General features: G+C 46.3%; 1 protein-coding gene across 2 annotated transcripts in view; it reads right to left on the reverse strand.

Annotated features, from left to right (window-relative positions):
• Positions 1-1,659: 1,659 nt before the first annotated feature.
• Positions 1,660-18,678, reverse strand: part of spg (dedicator of cytokinesis spg) — a 196,669-nt gene continuing 179,650 nt past the window's right edge. For both annotated transcript variants that reach the window (XM_077632868.1, XM_077632867.1), the window contains exons 34-36: positions 18,398-18,457; positions 9,663-9,711; positions 1,660-2,302 (exon numbers count right to left, since the gene is read on the reverse strand). In XM_077632868.1, coding sequence (XP_077488994.1) covers positions 2,139-2,302; positions 9,663-9,711; positions 18,398-18,457 — 273 coding nt within the window. In that variant the 3' untranslated portion in view covers positions 1,660-2,138. The remainder of the gene's footprint in view (positions 2,303-9,662; positions 9,712-18,397; positions 18,458-18,678) is intronic.

Here is an 18,678-nt window from a genome sequence, read left to right on the forward strand (position 1 = left end):
GTAGTTAACACCGCGAAAACAACACAGACGAAGGATGAAGACACACGACAGCCACTTCCAAAACAATTTCATGGGCGCTTTAAAGCTTAGTTGATCTTGTTAACTATATCAGCGCTTGTTCTTGTGGCACAAATTGCACAAACCTAACCCCGCTTTAAATTTGTGTGCATCACTAAAACTTGAAGTGACAGACAGGTGTCTCCAAGCTATGCCTTCATTCTCAGTAGCAGGTTTACCCAGGAATTGAAATTAGGGGGAAGTGAAGTGAGAATATAGGGAAGCGGTAGTCATATTTGGTTTGTGTCAATCTGTCGTGTAGGACTGACGTTTATGACTGCGACTTGTCAGGGTATCCGGCAATGGCACCGTGAGGGAAGGAATGAAGGTGGGAGTTAAAGAAGAGAGGAAGAGGTGCAAAAGAAGGATGGCTTTTTTATGACTCCACACTCATGACACAGACAAATTCCCCATTGTGTAAAAAAAAAGTTATTATGAATTAAAGGGGTGCATTCAGAAAAACAAGGTGCTGTGTCACCCCTTAAAGGGGGTGTGTAGAGAGATCTCAATAGACTATCAACTAGTTTTGCACCATCACTAAGAAAACAAACCATACAGTGTTCATCTTCGGCATACAGTACTTCCAAATGGGCAGCTACTGTCAACACGCTCCGGTGATGTTGTTTTACTTTCCATGATACTACTGGACAGCAACACACTGTTATGTCTGGCAGGAGAGAACAACTTACACAGACAAAACTATGCACAATATGATTACAATCTTCATTGCCACTTGAATGTTACTTTTTAAGTCCTGTTTAAAAAATTGTCTGTGGTTTAGCTCTGGTTAACCCAAGTCGAATTGCGAAAGCTTCGTTTCCTCGGCACGTCTTCTACGCAGCGTCTCATTCCAACGCTCTCGAGAATTCAAAGCGGTCTCTTCCACAGTTGAAGAGTCACTAAGGGAGGTGTCACTTCTTCTAGCCGCATCTGCGTTACGACGCTTCTCGAGTCTTCCGGCCCGTTCTTCTGGCATCTGTTCAGCATGTTGTCTCTTGCTCACTTCGTTTTGTCATTGTTGCGTCTCTTTCGCGCTCTCCATAACGACTACAATATGCACGCCGTTTAGCTAAACGTTGTTCCCGCTCTTCATCCGTTTCTTCCGCACGCCGCAGCTTCTTAGCTGCAGCACATCGTTGCAGCTTCACCTTATACACATCATCCGACATACCGTGGAGGATTCGTTGAGGCGACTGCGACGAGCCGAGTTGGGGGGCCTTTTTTCCACAGCTGGCATGAAGTCACATACAGCGAGCGCCCCTCGCAGCAGTGGCGCGCAGCTGCAGCATGGAGGATTCGCTGGGACGATCGCGACGAGCCGAGTTGGGGCCCCGCTTTTCCACAGCTGGTATGACGTCACACATAGGTCACGCTAAAGGTCAATGGTGGATTCTCCGGGACGGCGGCCAAGAGTGGAAACCTCGAGCAGTATTGCTTTTGCAATAAAATAAACAAATGCATATATTCCTCCTTCCCTTAATAACCTATAGGGCTGAAGAAAGCTAAGCTGAAATTGTCTCACCTTAGCTCCTTTTGGCCCAATATTGAAATTCTGCTGCAACAGGAACTGACCAACGTGGCAGCCCAGAAACAAGTTCCCAATAACACAGAATCAATTCAGTTTATTTAAGATTGATGGAAGACAGCGGCCACACAGTTCACATTGACCATCGATACAAATGCTAGTTTAAAACACTTGCACGAGCGTCATGGCGTATACTCATAATAAAAGTTCATAAATACTTCCCAGAACCAACTAGCTGCCGACATCTTTGGTTTGGCTACAAGCTGCCGTGCCCCACCTGCCCATAAGCAGCCTAAGGAGAAACCACAGGCAAGTGCCACTGGACGGAGAGATCACAATCTCCTTCTTGGTTTGCGTCATGTTTGAGATGGGGTTTTAACCCAAATATAAGTGAATTCATTGCCAGCTGTGCGCTTCTTTATATTGTATCACAGGAACAACAGGAAGCACCTTCCGCAGATTCTAGCACCATGCTTGCTACTCAAAACTGCATGGAAATTGCCACTTAGCCCGTGACACCTGGATTGCTGTGCAATATGTGCCAGGAGTAATCATGTTAACAATGTCCATGTGGAGAGCTACCCACAGCAGTGCAGTTTCCGTCACCCAGTTCTTCTCTAAGAGATTCTGCACTCTTGCAAGGCAGAAGGGGATCTCCATGCTTGAGAGAGTTGCGGTTGGCCAGTGCTGGCCGTGTGGCAGATGGCTCCGATGGAGGCCCTGTAGGAGGTGTGACAGTAATGTGTTAGGCTTTCAAGTCACAAATGCCCCACTGTGCAGAATGAAGCATAACATAACAAGCTGGCAGAAAACGCTCACAGTGAAGTACCATATATACTTATGTAATGAACCATTTTTTTTTCCGGCCGCCGCAGTGACTCGGTGGTTATGGTGCTGAGCTATTGGCCCGAAAGATTTGGGCTCAATCCCAGCCGCAGCGGTGGCATTTCGACGGAGGTCAAAATACTAGAGGCCTGTGTGTTGTGCGATGACAGTACACATTAAATAACTGCAGATGCTCAAAATTATGCACAGCCCTTCACTACAGCGTCCACCATAGCTTGAGTCGCTTTGAGATGTTAAATGCCATACAATGACACCAAGCTAATTTTTTTTAAATTTCGGGAGACAATTCATTATGCGGGGAAAGAAGCATCAAGAATTTATTGTGAGAGCCGGAATTTCACATCATACATATGCCTGCCCGCCCACCAGCCTTCTGTTTGCCCGCCCACCATCAACGAAAGCATACAATCAGCCTCGTTTGTGTCGCCAGTGTAAAGCACCATTCGCTTCGAAACGTGTTAGTTTTATCATGGCACAATTGACAATTTTGTGACAGCCGATGGCACCAGCCAATCACACCAAGATAAAGCAAACATGTGCGTTTTTTACATGAGGTTAAAAAAGCTCGCAGGATGGTTACAAGTGTAAAAAATTAAAATTGGTTTGAGGAAAGGAAATGGCACACTATCTGTCTCATATATCATTAGACACCTGAACACACCACAGTAAGGGAAGGAATAAAGGAGGGACTGAAAGAAGGAAGGAAGAAAGAGGTGCTATAGTGGAGGTCTCCCGCAATAATTTCGACCACCTGGGGATCTTTAATGTGCACTCACATGGCACAGCACACAGACAAGTTTAGCTTTGTGTTTCGCCTCCATCGAAATGCAGCCGCCGGAGTTCAGTTTGAACCCAGGTACCCTAGATCAGTAGGCTTACAAGTGTTCAACACGAATATTTAAGAGACAGAACACTAAATTCTAAGCACCCAATTTTTTTTCGCTGCAATGGAAAGCTTGCTGTCTCGATTCTGTAACGGTTTTGTTAGGTATGCTGTAGATGATTTTTACCAACAATTTCTTTATCAGTGTGTGCACCACTTTTTATTTGGGTCGAAGCTGGAAACCATGATTAGTTAAAGCGATGATGATTGCTTGTTTGCAAGAGTGATGTACCAAAGAATAATCTCAACCTCCAAACAGTAATCAGCATTTTTAATATAGAGCAGCATTCATATCAGTTCCCACACTTAAAGTTGTTACTGTGCAGTAGTGCACACTTTGTCGACGAAAGTTTTAGTGGGTCTTGGTCATCGCCTGATCCAAGAAATGGAAAACAGAGTGGTGCTATCTAGTGACAAAAGCTAAAAGCACGTCTTCGGATTTGGGGTGTGTGGCTTTCCATCGAAGGGCGCGCTGGAGAGAGTGTTAACTTTAATAAAACATAAGGAACACTCCAGAAAAAAAAAACACCGCGTATGTAAAACAAACCGTTATATATTATCGAGATGTGACCATGGTCATGTGGTGTGTTTCACTGCAAGATGGCACTTTCGTCGACGAAGTACACATTGCTGTGCTGCAAAAGTGTTGGGTGTGGAGACTGAAATGACTGCTACTCTATACTCACCATCATCAGCATCATCCTGGCTACGCCCACTGCAAGACAAAGGCTTTTCCCATATCTCGCCAATTAACCCTGTCCTGTGCCGACTGCGGTGAGCTTACCCCCACGCAACCTTCTTAATCTCACCTGCCTACCGAACTTTCTCTCACCCCCTGCTACGCTCTATATTAAAAATATTTCATTACTGTCTAGAGGGTCAGATTTTTATTAGACTTTGGTACATCGCTTCTGCCAACTTTCAATCGCCATCACTTTCGCTGATCATGGTTTCCAGCATCATCATACATAAAAATGGGTGCATGCAATGATAAAAAAAATCTAAGGACGATTACGATACTCCCTAATGCGAAATTTGCACGCAGCCATGCCTAGCCTCTGCTTCAGCACTGCAAACTCCTGGGTCCTCTCGGCAGCGGCTACGAGGGTGTACTTCGGTGATGCAAATGGCAGGGTCCTCTCGGCAGTGGCACACACCTCTGGATTCTGGCACTGACAGCTCTGGGCCCCTGCTTGGGCAGGTTGTTTAGCAGCCGCAGCAGGCAAAGCATCTCCACCGGTTGCGTCACTCATTCTTCAGAAAGAACTGGCTGAGACTACTTTGTATTCTATTATATAAGCAGACGGTTTACACTAGGAAGACAATGCTGTGAGTGGCACGGCCAACACGGACAATTTATCATGCACAGCACATTTCATAGCACTGCCCACCAGAGGAGTGTAGTGTGGCACAACTGTGAGGAGGCAGCGTGTGGGCACGTGCCGCCGCAGACAGACCTCCCCTCCCCTAGCCACCCTACCTTCGCTCAAGCACTGCTGATGGATGGCGGCGCATGGCGCACACCACTCTGGCGCCATCTAGGAGCAAGCGGCGGTATTCTCGCTTGTTCGGTTACACCGCCGACGGCGACTCGGCTCAACCCAAGAAGCGGTGCTGAAGAGCTGTGCTCTAAAAAATTCTTGGTTAAAAACGCCAAGAGCGTTTATAACAAAACCAGAATCGAGCACTTTACAAACTTGCCGTTGTGCCAAAGAAAAGTGAGTGCTTAAAATTCAATGTTCTGTCCCTTTAAGCAGTTGCGTGATAGGGGTTATTTATTTTCGTTCCCGATCTCGAGCTCGCCAAATCTCTTGCCGGTCTGAAGGTTTGCTTCCTCAATAGCCTTTGAGTGCAGATGTTTATTGCGTTCTGGTTTAAAACACTATGTTCCTCTTCGATGCTCGTATGCTCGCCGGCTTCATAAGAATACACTGGCGCAGATGGGCATGCAGCAGTGCACTGAGCAAGCCACTGCTGCTGGCGCTCCCCTTACGGGTGCAAAGCGTCTTGGCATTTTTCGAGCAAACTACCCCGCAGGAGCATTCACCAAAGTATAAACACGCAGTGGTGTTACCACTGTGCAGTATCTTGCAGTGCTGCTAAGGTCTGCACAGTGGATGGAGCAAAATTGCGCGGGAAAAAAGAATGAATTGTCGGCAAAAAAAGTGGGGGGTGGGTTCGAGTAAATATGCTTCGGAGTGACCTGTGGGCTATGAGGTACACCGTAGTGGAGGGCTCCGCATTAATTTAGACCACCTGGGGCTCTTTAGCATGCACTAACGTCGCACAGCACATGGGTGTTTTTAAATTTCGTCTCCACTGAAATGTGGCCGTTGCAGCTGGGATTTCATCCTGCCACCTTGGGATCAGTAGCCGAATGCCAAAGTCCCTGAGTCACTGCAGTGAGTTCCCAGTGAAGTGCTGTGAGGGAAGTGCAGCAGAAAGGTACCACTTCTAAGCACTATGAAAGGCACACTCACTGGATTTCCTGCAGCCACTTCTTGCATGAATTAATCTGTGTGCTTGTTCTGATGCATGTTCCCATCATCCTTTTGGCCAAAGATGTTGCATCACGAGGACTACTCAAGGTATAAACTTGACACAACCATGGCTGACACGAATTTCAGCATGATGCGAATTCGCAAAATTTCCAAAGCAGCACTGAGTACAATGTGCAGAATTCGCGCCATTCCGAACACTGTGCCAAGTCACTACAGATAACACACACATGGGAGCCGCGACCGCATCAGTGAGCACCAAGATCTACCCTCACCAGTAGTGCACTACTAGTGCTGGGCTGACCAAGTAGTGGCATGTGGCCTACATAACTCACAGACGTCACGACTACCTGTCATGCAGTACAAATTACAGGTACCGAGCAGTTCCGTGTAGCCATAGATTGGTGCATGCGCAAGATTTTCTGCTTCAGCATGCTGGTTTAGTTCGTTTTACAGTGGAAGATATTAATGGGACGCCTTCCCTAATCGATGACGTGCTATCCCATTCCATGCACATGAGGGCAGAAGCCGGGAGAGGAGTGGAACTTGCAGTGGCAGTGCACTCAATTCTTCTATCAGGAAGCGGGCAAGGGAAAGCACGCACTACAGAAACTGGGAGGGTAGAGCAAAGTTGTGTAGCCTCAATTCTAATACAAATGGTGTTGAGGTGTTCACACAATGTCAGAGGCGTCATTTTGGCATACAGTGCCCAGCCTCAACAGTGCAGGCTGGAGGCACTGCAGCTGTTTACCGTGCTGCATGGACACCGAAGTGGTGACCGCTTGTGCTTGAGTCCATACCTCCGACACAGTGCGCACATGCAGCTCGACCCTCGCCGAATTGCAATACGTGCCACACCAACGTCAGGTTTTTTTTTATGATATGAATTTTGGGCGATACCAGTATTTTGTATGGCCCCGTAAGATTGTCCAATACAGACTCTGATGATTTTTTAACATTGCATGGGTAACCTGCTGTAAACAATCCACAGAATTTCTCTCTGGAGAATTATAAAGCAATGGAAGGGATAGAGGGCAAACTAATACTCCCAGGACAGACAGCAGACTGAAATATCTGAGGAGATTATAGTGAAAATGAGAAGATATTGTCATATATTGAAAAAAATCGAGCAATGTGATATTACAGAAAAATTTATAATTTCAATTTTGCATTGATGATCGCATAAAACAAGCTGACGTGACTTTCTGCACTGAAACGTCATTCTTGGTTTATCTCGCCACAGTACCACACCTCGGTACAATGTTACTTTTAAAATGTTATGGGTAAAGCGTTTTCTTCTTTCAGAAATACTTGACATATTTTATTATATTACACTCTCTCCAGCGTGGCCTTGGAGAGCAGTAGTGTTTTGCATTTCTAGGTTGAAATGCTATCTCCGATCCACTAAAACTGTCATCAACGACGTGCATGCCACTGCACTGTAAAAGCACTGCATGTGAAGGCTCAAATGAAAGCTACACTTTAATAATACAGTCTAATTACTGTATGGTGGCTGGGAAGACAAGGAGCTTTTGTTCATCCTTCTGTTAGAGTGCTATTGCTTAAATACAATAGCAATAGCACTCTGGACTCCATGTACGCGAAAACTCACGCGAACGCGAAGGCGACGGCGGCAAGCGACGAGCGACGCCGTCGCGCGAAGCAAAATGCATGTGTCGCTTGCCGTGTCGCTCGGATCTGCACCCACAGAAAATTTCGCTCGTCGCCCGGAAGTCCCCCACGCGACTGGCGAATCAGAGCCCCCCAAAGCCGTTTCCGGTTTGTCCATGGTTTCTCACGGGTACATCTCACGAAACCAGCCCGTCGTCTTGGTCATCGCCACCGTCGAGAAAATATTTGGTTTTGTAGCTGAGAGGCAGACCCGCACGATTTAAATAATTAAAACAATCTACTTGTTGGGTGCGGAGGGCTAACAGCATTTGGAGCGGGCTACGCGAGCGGGCGTACTGCAGGGAGAGATGCGTGTCGAGCCGCGGGTACCGGCGCTCGATCCACCGTGCCGCTGCGCTCCAACTGTGCAGAAACACTCGCGGCGCGCATTCTCAGTGGTATATTATAGTTTGCTCACTTAGAGTCAGGTTGCGGTGACAGTTCATGGGAGTGTTTTTACTAAGCCGGAGTGCACAGGCACCGAACGAAAGCACACCTCCCCCGTGAACCCGTGAAGTGACTTCGTCTCCGCAAACACGCCTTTGGCTATCTCCACTGCCGCTACACCGCTGCCGTAGAGGAAATATTCCTTTGGCCCTGACTATGAGGCACACTCACAAAATTTTAAGAGAGAGAACAGGTTACGGGCGTGTTTCTAAGCTTGAGTGCGCAAAGCACGGAATCCGCTGCGCACGTCGCGGGTTCGCGTCGCCTGCCGCCTTCGCTTGCATGGAGGTTGCCCACAAGCGACAGAGCGAACGCCAGCCGTCGCCGCCGCCGTCGCCTTCGCGTTCGCGTGAGTTTTCGCGTACATGGAGTCCAGGCTTTACTCATCATATGGTTTAAACTTTAAAGCATTCAGAGGATACATAAAAATATGTAAATCTACGGATATAAAACTTGTGGGTAAAAATTGTCCACGGTATTTCTAACAAAACCACTACAGGACTGGTACCTTAGACACTGTAGGGTTGCACTGTTACACGAAAAGAGTGCATTTGACTCAGAGCAAACCTCAGCAGTCATTGCATAATCAGGGTGTACTAGAAGGGCCTTAAGTGAAAATAATGTAAGATAGCTCTAACGACTGCACAGCTACCACAGTCCTCCATAAAGTCAGCAATAAAATTCCAATAAGGAAGGGCTTCAGGGGGAAGACACGATCTCGCCAATGTTATTCGTCGCCTGTTTGCAGGAGGTATTCCGAGGCCTGAACTGGGAACAGTTGGGATTAGAATAAATGGAGAATACCTAAATAACCTGCGATTCACTGATGACACTGCCTTGCTGAGTCACTCAGGAGGTGAACTGCAAATCATGATCAATGATTTAGACAGGCAGAGCAGAACGATGGGTCTAGAAATTAACATGAAGAAAACCAAAGTAATGTTCAACAGTCTAGCAAGGGAACAGCAGTTCACAGTAGGTAGCGAGGTGCTTGAAGTGATAAAGGAATATGTCTATTTAGGGCAGGTAGTGACCGCTGATTCAGTGACTGCTGAGGGAAATAACTAGAAGGATAAGAATGGGGTGGAGCGCATGAATAGCAGGTTACCAATATCTCTCCAGAGAAGAGTGTACAACAGCCGTGTCTTACCGGTACTCACCTACGGGGCAGAAACGTTGAAACTAACGAAAAGAGTTCAGCTTAAGTTAAGGACAACGCAGCGAGCCATGGAAAGAAAAATGATAGGTGTAACGTTAAGAGATTGGAAGCGGGCAGAGTGGGTGAGGGAACAAACACGGGTTAATGACATCCTAGTCGAAGTCAAGAGAAAGAAATGGGCTTGGGCAGGGCATGTAATGCGAAGGCAAGATAACCGCTGGTCCTTAAGGGTAACGGAGTGGGTTCCAAGAGAAAGTAAGCGGAGCAGGGGGCGGCAGAAGGTTACAGGGGCGGATGAGATAGAGAAGTTTGCAGGCAAAGGGTGGATGCAGCTCGCAAAGGACAGGGCTAATTGGAGAGACATGGGAGAGACCTTTGCCATGCAGTTGGTGTAGTCAGGCTGATGATGATGATGACGACAACATGCCAACACACACAGTGTCAATACTATTGGACCGACAAAGGCAGCAAATATGTCCTTACCCTGCAGTGTATCTAACTATGTTCATGGTGATATGAAATGGCTGCATTTTTTTTTTCATGATGCCATTGAAGACAGTCATTAACAGTGCTCACCTCGAGGTGGTAATGGTGGTGGAACTCCATCAGCTGCTGGTCCTTCCACCTGCAGCACAGTATAAAGATGTGGATAAGGCAGCATCAAAGACTAGAGAGCTTTAGCACGTTGCTACATAGCATGTTGCTACAGCTACGATTGTCGTGCTTGCCTAGTCATATTTTGTTGTATACGTAGTCGGTGTATTTATCATCCGATGGAGCTAAGGCTTTCTACTCATACCACCTACACAGGCTTCCAGAAATGCAGTTTATTATTTATATAAACATACCACAGCACATTCGTTTTAGATGCAGCTGCCCTGCTCAAGGCCAATCATATGACAGGGTACCTCTCATTACCTAATTTTATAGCCGTATGGACTGCGCAGTACAAAACACGCAGGGACAAAATATAGAAAACGACAAGGACTGGTGCCTAATGCCAAGTGCCTTTATTTGTCCGCCCGTACAGTGATTTATACGAGGCCATTTTCACATGACAGCCTCAGAGAAATAGATATAGCAAGAGGCTGTAGATGACATTTTTTGTTCGATACTCAACGACTCGCATAGTGACAGTTATGCACACACAATAAAACCAGCAGACATAGAAACAAGAAGGGAACCATGACATGAACTGAAATACAATAAACTTAAAATTAATTAAAGAGCTGTTTTATTTTCAATTTTTGGAGGCAAGATTATACTCGAAAACTGAAGCCCGTCAGCTTTGAGGGTGAGCCCAATTTATAATTTTTTTGTATCGGTAATCTGGTTTGAAATATCAAAAGCCAAAACCATGCATTTTAAAGCTCATCGAGCTGGCTTTCCCAAGTTGCATATTTATAAAACAGTGTCACTTGCATTTCTAATGCAGCAAACACAGATGCCATTTGTGTATTTCATGACACAGAAGCAGTTAACGCAATTTTGGAGATGACAGAGCATGCAGTGACACCATTTTATGAATACACGAAATGAAAAAGCCAACTTAACAGGGTTTGAAATGCGCAATTTTGATGTTTGATAATTCGAACCAGATTGCTGACTAAGAAAATTTATAAATTAGCACTATTTTAAAGTTGATGTGTTTCAAATTTGCAATATAATCTAGCTCCCTAAAACCAAAAATAAAAAGTTAGTTGTTGATTTCAGTTAACTGTATTTTAGTTGAGCGATATCACATATGTAATGTCTGCCTTGAGGTAAAATCCACATGCAATGAATGCATGGACGTATCTCACAAAATTTTTAAAATACAAATCTTCGAAGGTTAAAAAAAAAAATCACCCTTTATACAGCTTATTGCTGCATGTATGTTGGCCCCAACGACTCGTACCGCTTGCTAACCAAAATTAAAAACACGCAGACTCCGAATATAAGTCAATGGATACCCCCCCACCACCACTTTCCACATGGCCTTACGTTATGTAGTTCCCTGCGGGATGGCATAACAGAGTGTGCGCAGCTCAAAGCAATTAACGCACCAGGATATAATCACAAAGCCAACCATTAGAGGCAAATAGAGATAACAGGAGATAAAATGACGCTATTGCGTGCTCAACAGCAAATTCCAAACGGCGAACAGCAAATGGCTCGGTACTTTCAGATTCTTGCTCATGCACGCTAGAGGCAACGAAAAGTTTGCACTCGCAACTGTTCATCCAGGAAAGCGATCGCCAGCGCAAGTACACTGAATAAACGGTAAGAAATTAAATTTTTTTTTTCCTGGAACCAATTTACAAACAAACTAATTACTTTTCATGGGCATAGGCACGGGGCTTGTACTACCCACTGCTCAGGCAAAACTGCGTTAGACCCCGCTTCGGTGTAAGAGTATATTTAGGTGTTCACACTGTCTGCCTGTCGTTGCAGAGAAGGCACAAAGATTGTGTTCACGCTCCAGTATATGCGCCGACCGCAGCAGCGTAGGGGCGCTGGGGAGAAGTGGCCAATCTCCTGGGGAACGGTGGGCATGGCTAAGCGGCGTTCCCAGCGTTTGGTGCCACTTTAGGCTGTATCTGTGTGTTTTGTGCTGCCTGAGAGCATCTCAATGCATGAAAGTTCTCTCTGCATGAAAGCGGTTCTCTGCTTCTACATTGTGGTGGGCACCATACATGAAGCAGTTCTGCTAAAACTCGGCTTTTGTGCTGCAGTTTGGTACCTCCCACGTTGATCGTTGCTCAAGCTAACATGGTGGTGCCTTCCGAGCCCCTGGGTTGGCGTCGCGGGCTATGCACCCAGTGGCTATGATATGTTGGTTGTTACTACGGCATACTTACGAGCCAGGTGCAAAAGCCCACTTGCCGCAATTATGGGCAATTCGTACATTTTACCCAACTGCAATTCGGGCTAACTGACTTGCGTTCATCGAATGGCGCTTTTTAAAGTTCCTTCGGCGCATGCTCACTTGGACCTGTGTGGTTTGGTTTAAAAGGGTTTAATGTTGCAAACAGACTAAGTGTGCATTCACACCTGTCCAAAAATCCGACGAGCGAAGCGGATTCCGCCGCTTTTAACACCGACCACTGTGGAAAGAGGCCGGCAAGGCCAATCTTTCCGGGACCAGTTTCTGCCGCCGGAAAAATTCCACAGTGACAAACATGGCGGTGCATTCAAAAAAGGACCTGTCGCCTCAGAATGAATTTGTCATTGCTGCTGCCTTTTTCAGCATGTTCACTGGCCATAGATGGGGCACCGGTCTTTTGCTTTGTCTCACCTCACTGATAAGAAAACATATAAAGGATAAATTTGCTTTATTTTTTATTTGGAGTGACGATTCTGCTGCTACTAGGCTTAGGAAGAGTGTCGTTTTGTTAACAGTAGTGGTGTGCGAATATTCGAAATTTCGAATACGAATCGAATATGTTTGATATTCGATTCGTATTCGTATTCGAAAATTGATATTCGTGAATTTCTGAACATTTGAGAATTCCCGAATACTCGCCAGCGATCGTATACTGCGCATACTTTCATAAATTCGACCGAGGCAAAACCACAATATCTGGGAATATTAGCCGATAATCGAGTTAAAAATTCCAGGAAAACAATACAGAGGTCCTATCCCCTTCCTTCTCCGCCGTTTATCACGCGGACCGACCGCATCCCGACGCCGCAAGGCTTCACCTCGTGAGAATTTTCCCAAGTGGGCTTTCCCACATATCACCCGTGCTGCGAACAAGATGTCCGATGGCCCGCTTCGAGCAATCGCAACGCGAAATCGCGCTTTTTTCTAATCCTTCGGTAATATGTTACATATTTAATGCCCACATCCGAAAATGCGTCCTGTCGCCTTCATAACTCTCCGAGCGTGACTTCCGCCATCCCGTTTTGTAAACTACGTTATGCAGGAACGCCTACTTGCAGAATGCCACGGGAGCCTCCTGAAGGGGCGCGTCGAGTAGTCACAACAGGGCAAGCGATCCTGTCAAAATCTCGCCTATTGCATGGTGCATTGTAACCTGCACACCTCTTTAGCAGGCGTAACGGCAGGCGTGGCAACAACAGGACGGCCTCTGTCGCTAGGGCAAAAAAATAGCCTGGCCGCGTAGTTTCGGTTTCTGAGCTTCACCACTGCCCAGTGGCAACTTCAAATGTCGACCCGTGCATTCGCCGATAGTCCAAACCCAGCTCCGCGCGGCTTATTTCTTTTTCCTGTTTTAGAAATCGCCTCGCCGCTCCGACGCCAGTGTGTGTTCCCCGGCCCCTTGTTTGCATCTGTGTTGTGTTGCACAAATGCATTTGTGTTGCACAGGCTTACAGGTGCTAGCGCGATGGAGCCGCCTCATAAGGCCTTACTGCATCTTCAGCATTTTCAGCAGCATTTTTTTTTTCGGGGGGGCACGGGCAATTTTATTAACAGAGGCCTTGAGATAAACCGAGCATTTCTTCCGGTCCCTTGAACTCCGATTGAATGAGGTTTAATAGTCATCATGTTATTTTTTTGTTGCCAGTCTTGTCATTTCATGGATATTGTTTTCCATGACCTTGTTATAGTTTGAATACTGTTATCCTGTCTAATCAAGTAGTATACATTTCTGTGCACATTATGTTTTTTTATATGGTACTGAGGCAGTCTTGGTTTGTTTATTTTAGTTGCAAACACCATACACTATTTTGAAAAAAAAAAATAAATAAGGGCAACAACGTTTGCTTGCTCATTGTTTTCTGAAATTTTTTTTTTTGTACTGAACAGATATTCGATTCGATATTCGAAGCCATTTTTTCTTCATATTCGTATTCGATTCGTATTCGAAAATTTCAATATCTGCACACCCCTAGTTAACAGTAATGGTTCCGGTCCTGACAAGTAGAACTCCACTAGGCTGGGCTTACCGTTGCATGCCTGTTTGCCCACACTGAACTAGAAGTGGGAATGTTCCTCTGCTTAACGTACGTAAGTGTGCATGCAGTTATAGTACACAGACAGCACGATTTATAATCTTTTGTACCATGTCAGTGTATGCCGCGAGCGGTGACGTGGTGGCCGGGAAGTGTGTGGAAAAGTGAGAAACAGCAGCGGCGTGGCGGTTCCGCCTTGCCAAGGCATCAACCGATGGAAACAAGTCCTAGTCTTTCCGGCCAATGAATTTGCTTCGCTTGCCGGAATTTCGGACAAGTGTGAACGTGCCCTAAGGCTACGAAGACACCGTAAAGAAGGGCTGCAAATATTTTTGATCACATGAGGCTCTTTAACATGCACTGATACCGCACGGTACACAGGCCTCTAGCATTTCACCACCATCAAAAAGCTACCGCTGTGGCTGAGGTGAACCTGCGCCTTACGGGTCAGCAGCCTAGCGCCATAACCACTGAGCTACCGCGGAGGCTTTGCCTGGAGTTGAGGCGCAGGGTAATCCCTCCCAAGAGCAGACAAGGTATTGCAACCGAGAGACCATGCCTGCTATGTTCTCGTTAGTCTGGCATTGAGTGGGTGCATGTTTCTGAGAAGTCTATGCAGTCATCGTCCAATCGGACGGATGCAGGGATTCTCAGAACTGCTGCCTCCTCCCGGCTACCTGAAAATTGCCCATCAAGCTTGGACTAAATGTGTTTTGCACCTAATCTTGTGAATACATGAAATCCCATCTCCCCGCAAGACTGTTTGGTGTACTGAATTTGACTGTTGCAAAGAATCCCTATTCAGGCCGCAGTGGATTTATAAATGAGAATTGCGCATTTTACCGTCACGAAGCTGTGCGAGCTATATGAGGGAAGCCGTGCTTAGGGCTGCGGATTAATTCAGACTACGTGGGGTTCTTAAATGTGCGCTGACATTGCACAGCACAAAGGCGCCCTTTGATTTCTACTCCATTGAAACACGGTCGTGCAGCTGGGATTGAACCAGTGTCCTACGGCACAGCAGCTAAGCGCTCTGACCACCGTGATATCTCGGGTTCAAAACAATGGAGGTCCCGATATCAGCAAACAAAACAATTGGTGCTACTAACGGTGGTCTGCACTCTTCACAGTCTATGTGTATCACTCTTGACCTTCCGAAGAACCTCCTACGTAGGCACTCTAGATGCAACAAGGCACAGTAGTGCAGCAAATACCAGTCAGCGACCTAATGGCCTCTAGCAGTTTGTAGCCGCTGTGCACTTTGGTGCAACAACCCAAAGTGCTATGAAAGGCAGGTGCATAATTTACACAGGGCTTTCGAAATATAGGGCAAGATAGGCACTTTAGCCAGCGCACTGCAATTATTCGGCCCTGACACCCACCAAGTCCCGTTTGAAACCTAAGGTTATTTTTCTGTCTAGCTTCCCTTGAGGTCTCCAGCTGCTCAGCATCATCGCTGCTGGCGTAAAAGATGAGCTCAACGGGACGAACGCCAGGAGCATTTTCGCAAATAATTTTTGCATAGCTCAGCTAAAAGTGCACTGCATTAACCAATAAAATGTCACAAGCGTCGCCACTGAAGCGTTACACTGATGGTTTCCTTTTTCCGCCGCTCACGTGTACAGCGCCGGAGTTCTGCTACCGAGCACGAGAGTGCGGGGCCGATTCTCAGCTTTGGAGGCAGGCAGTATTTGTGGTGCAGGCAAAATACTCAAATGGCCTTGAGATTTCTATGCATATCAAAAACCCATTGTCGCACTTAAAAGCCCATGTACACACCGTGGCACCGAACAATCCCACAATATCTGCACTGGGCTGCCGCAGTCCGGTGACTAGACAAGCCTTCGTTGCGTGGCGCCATCTGTCTGCATTCTAGAGGTGCACAGGGAGCAGCGAACAAGATCCGGTCGTGCTGCCGGGCGCAGTGCCTGCACCTAAGTATATTCTTACACCGTGGACCCCGCTTATAGGTTGGCGTCATGTATATGTCGAGCCCCCAATTTCGATTGGTCGTTTTGTAAAAAAAGGTCGATTTATATGCAGCAATATATTGTGCATTATGATATTTTAATCCCTTAGGGATGATGCAGTGTGGTTGTTGCTGCCATTATTTATTTCCGCTATATCGTCATTATTTCCTTCATGGCTATCTAGCTGGTCAGGATTAAAAAATAGTGCAAAGGAAAACGAAGGACAGACAGGACGATGCAGAAAAGTTCTTGTCTGTCCGTCATCCTCCCTTCGTGCCATTTCTTCATCATGAACGTACACCAACTCGCCCAATGACTTGTCACCAGTTCTTTGTTGATGTGTCTCAGGAAGGAGGAGGAGGGGTGTTGCTGTCAAGGTGACAGAGGCATGCTGATTCCGACGCCCTCTCTCCCAAAACCAGTCATGTTCACCCCTCATATGCATCAGGTGTGATTTCGCTTCAGCTTGGTCTTGGCCGTGACACCTTAAGAACGACGTAGTCGTGGCCTCTCGCCACACACATCTTTTTCAGCTGCACACTGCGACGCAGCTGCCGATCTTCCCAGACCTGCTTTGCACGCACCCGCATGTACGCTGGTGGTCAGGTGTAGCGGGAGCGTAAAACTTATGAGCAAAAGTTTCCTTTCACAAATGCAAATAAATACTAATAAACTATTGGTGCGCAAATTACTTGAGTAAATACAATTTTTATGGGACGGCCTGGACAGGTATCTTTCTTCTCAGAGTCCCAGCTGCTTAGCTTTCTTCAGCCTCCTCTTCATATTTGTTGTAAAGCTCTTGCTGGGCTTTAACAATTGTCTCATAGGCGCTCTTTCAAGTTCGTTCAAGAAAAAAAAAGCAAAGAAAATCACCTGACCCAGATTTGGTTTTCCTTTCCCCGCCCTACCTGAGCCCTGCCGATTTTCAGATTTATATCATGGCTGAATTCCTGTTTCTTTTTCTCATCGTTTTATCACATCTTTGTGCAGTTGTCCTTTTGTAGATTGTTCACTACTGAACGAAAAATATCTTCAGCCTCTTGCCATACCAGTTTTGCTCGGATTGTCTTGTAAAGGTAGCCTGTACAGATGCAAGAGTAAAAGTCAATTACATGTACATTACATGAAAACAATGCCTAAAATGGCCTTTCAGAGAGAAAATAATGACAAATAGGGCATTTATGATGCAATGTATAAGAAGTGAGCGCCTGTCCTGTCCACTTCTGTGTCGTCCGTGTCCTTTTTGCGCTATGTTTTCTAAGATCAGACAAGTTCACATTACCCCGATTGGAATGCATCATTAAAAATTTTCTCTTTCGACTGTCTTTTTTTTTTTTACTGTATATCACAGTGGCTGCTACCCCTGCTTTTTTTTCTGATTTTTCCTTTCAATCCTGCTCAGAGCACTTCAAATGTCCGCAATAGGGCAGCTGTGACTCTTTCTCTAACCTTGCTCCTTCTGCAACATAGCAGTTACCAACTCCACGAGCAGGCACACCAAGCACCTTTGCATGCACCGTAGGCAATGAACACAGCACCGATATTTGGCCATTTCTGTACTGTGATAACATGTGCTGCGACGCTGCCATGTCAGTTGAAGATGCGGCCCCAGAGTTTTTAGCCGCAAGTCAACAAGCAGGTGCACTTTGCGCATATGTGCTTTTCATTCTGTGGGAGGCAACGCACAGCGCATGACAAGTGTGTGATGCCGAGATTCGAGCATTTTGGATCTCCACACCAGCGCAGACACGATGGTGCCCTGCTTTTTCCACATCGTCAAGAAAGCCCGCTCCCGCAACATGGCTTCCCGACAGTTTGGTGAAAATGTGCACAGAAGCCATCTTTCAGAAGCCAAGGGTGCACTTTCTTGCGTAGAATCGTTTTATATATCTTTTTTAGTTTTTATGGAGGCAAAACTCTATGTGCTGTGCAATGTCAGTGCAGGTTAAAGATCTCCAGGTGGTCGAAATTATTCCAGAGCCCTCCACTACGGCACCTCTTTGTTCCTTTCTTCTTTCAGTCCCTCCTTTATCCTTTCCCTTACAGTGCAGTTCAGGTGTCCAATGATACATATGAGACAGATACTGCACCATTTCCTTTCCCCAAAAACCTATTATAATTATTATATCTTTTCCTTTCCTGGGCAGTGGTCGCTGCGAAAGGTCGGTGTCAACAGTACAGCTTGAGTAGATTTCTTTTACATTAAGCCCCATGGGAAACCAACCAAACAGTCTCACACTGTTCATCTTATCCAAGAATATTCGTCTTTACTGAGTTCGTGCTCAGTTGCAAATGCCCAGTTGCAAATCGGTGCTTGTAGCATCTATTCTTTTTTTCTAAAATGCAGCACCAATGAGCTAAATTACTTAAGCACTGAATAAACACTTGCAGAGACAGTAAAGTGCCCACTCAGGGCACACTGCTCTCTGTGGGGCCACCTACCTGCTGCTCAGCCAGTGCACTGGAGGAACCGCTGCCAACTGCTGCATCCCAGGGGTCGTCCTGCACAAGGCCAGTCTCGTCACACTCTCCCATCTAGTCACACACCAGGCATCGACAACTGGCACCATGCTGCTCTGGCTGTTGCTAGTGCGACGAAAACTGCAGCCTTCAAGACAATGCCACTGAACTAAGATCGCAAACTGGAAACAGCACTGACTTGCAACTATTTTAATTGCAGAGAGACACACATTTGACATGCACGTGACATGGTATGCCCAGAG

This window comes from Amblyomma americanum, chromosome 7 (assembly GCF_052857255.1).
Source record: "Amblyomma americanum isolate KBUSLIRL-KWMA chromosome 7, ASM5285725v1, whole genome shotgun sequence".
Classification (NCBI taxonomy): Eukaryota; Metazoa; Arthropoda; class Arachnida; order Ixodida; family Ixodidae; genus Amblyomma; species Amblyomma americanum.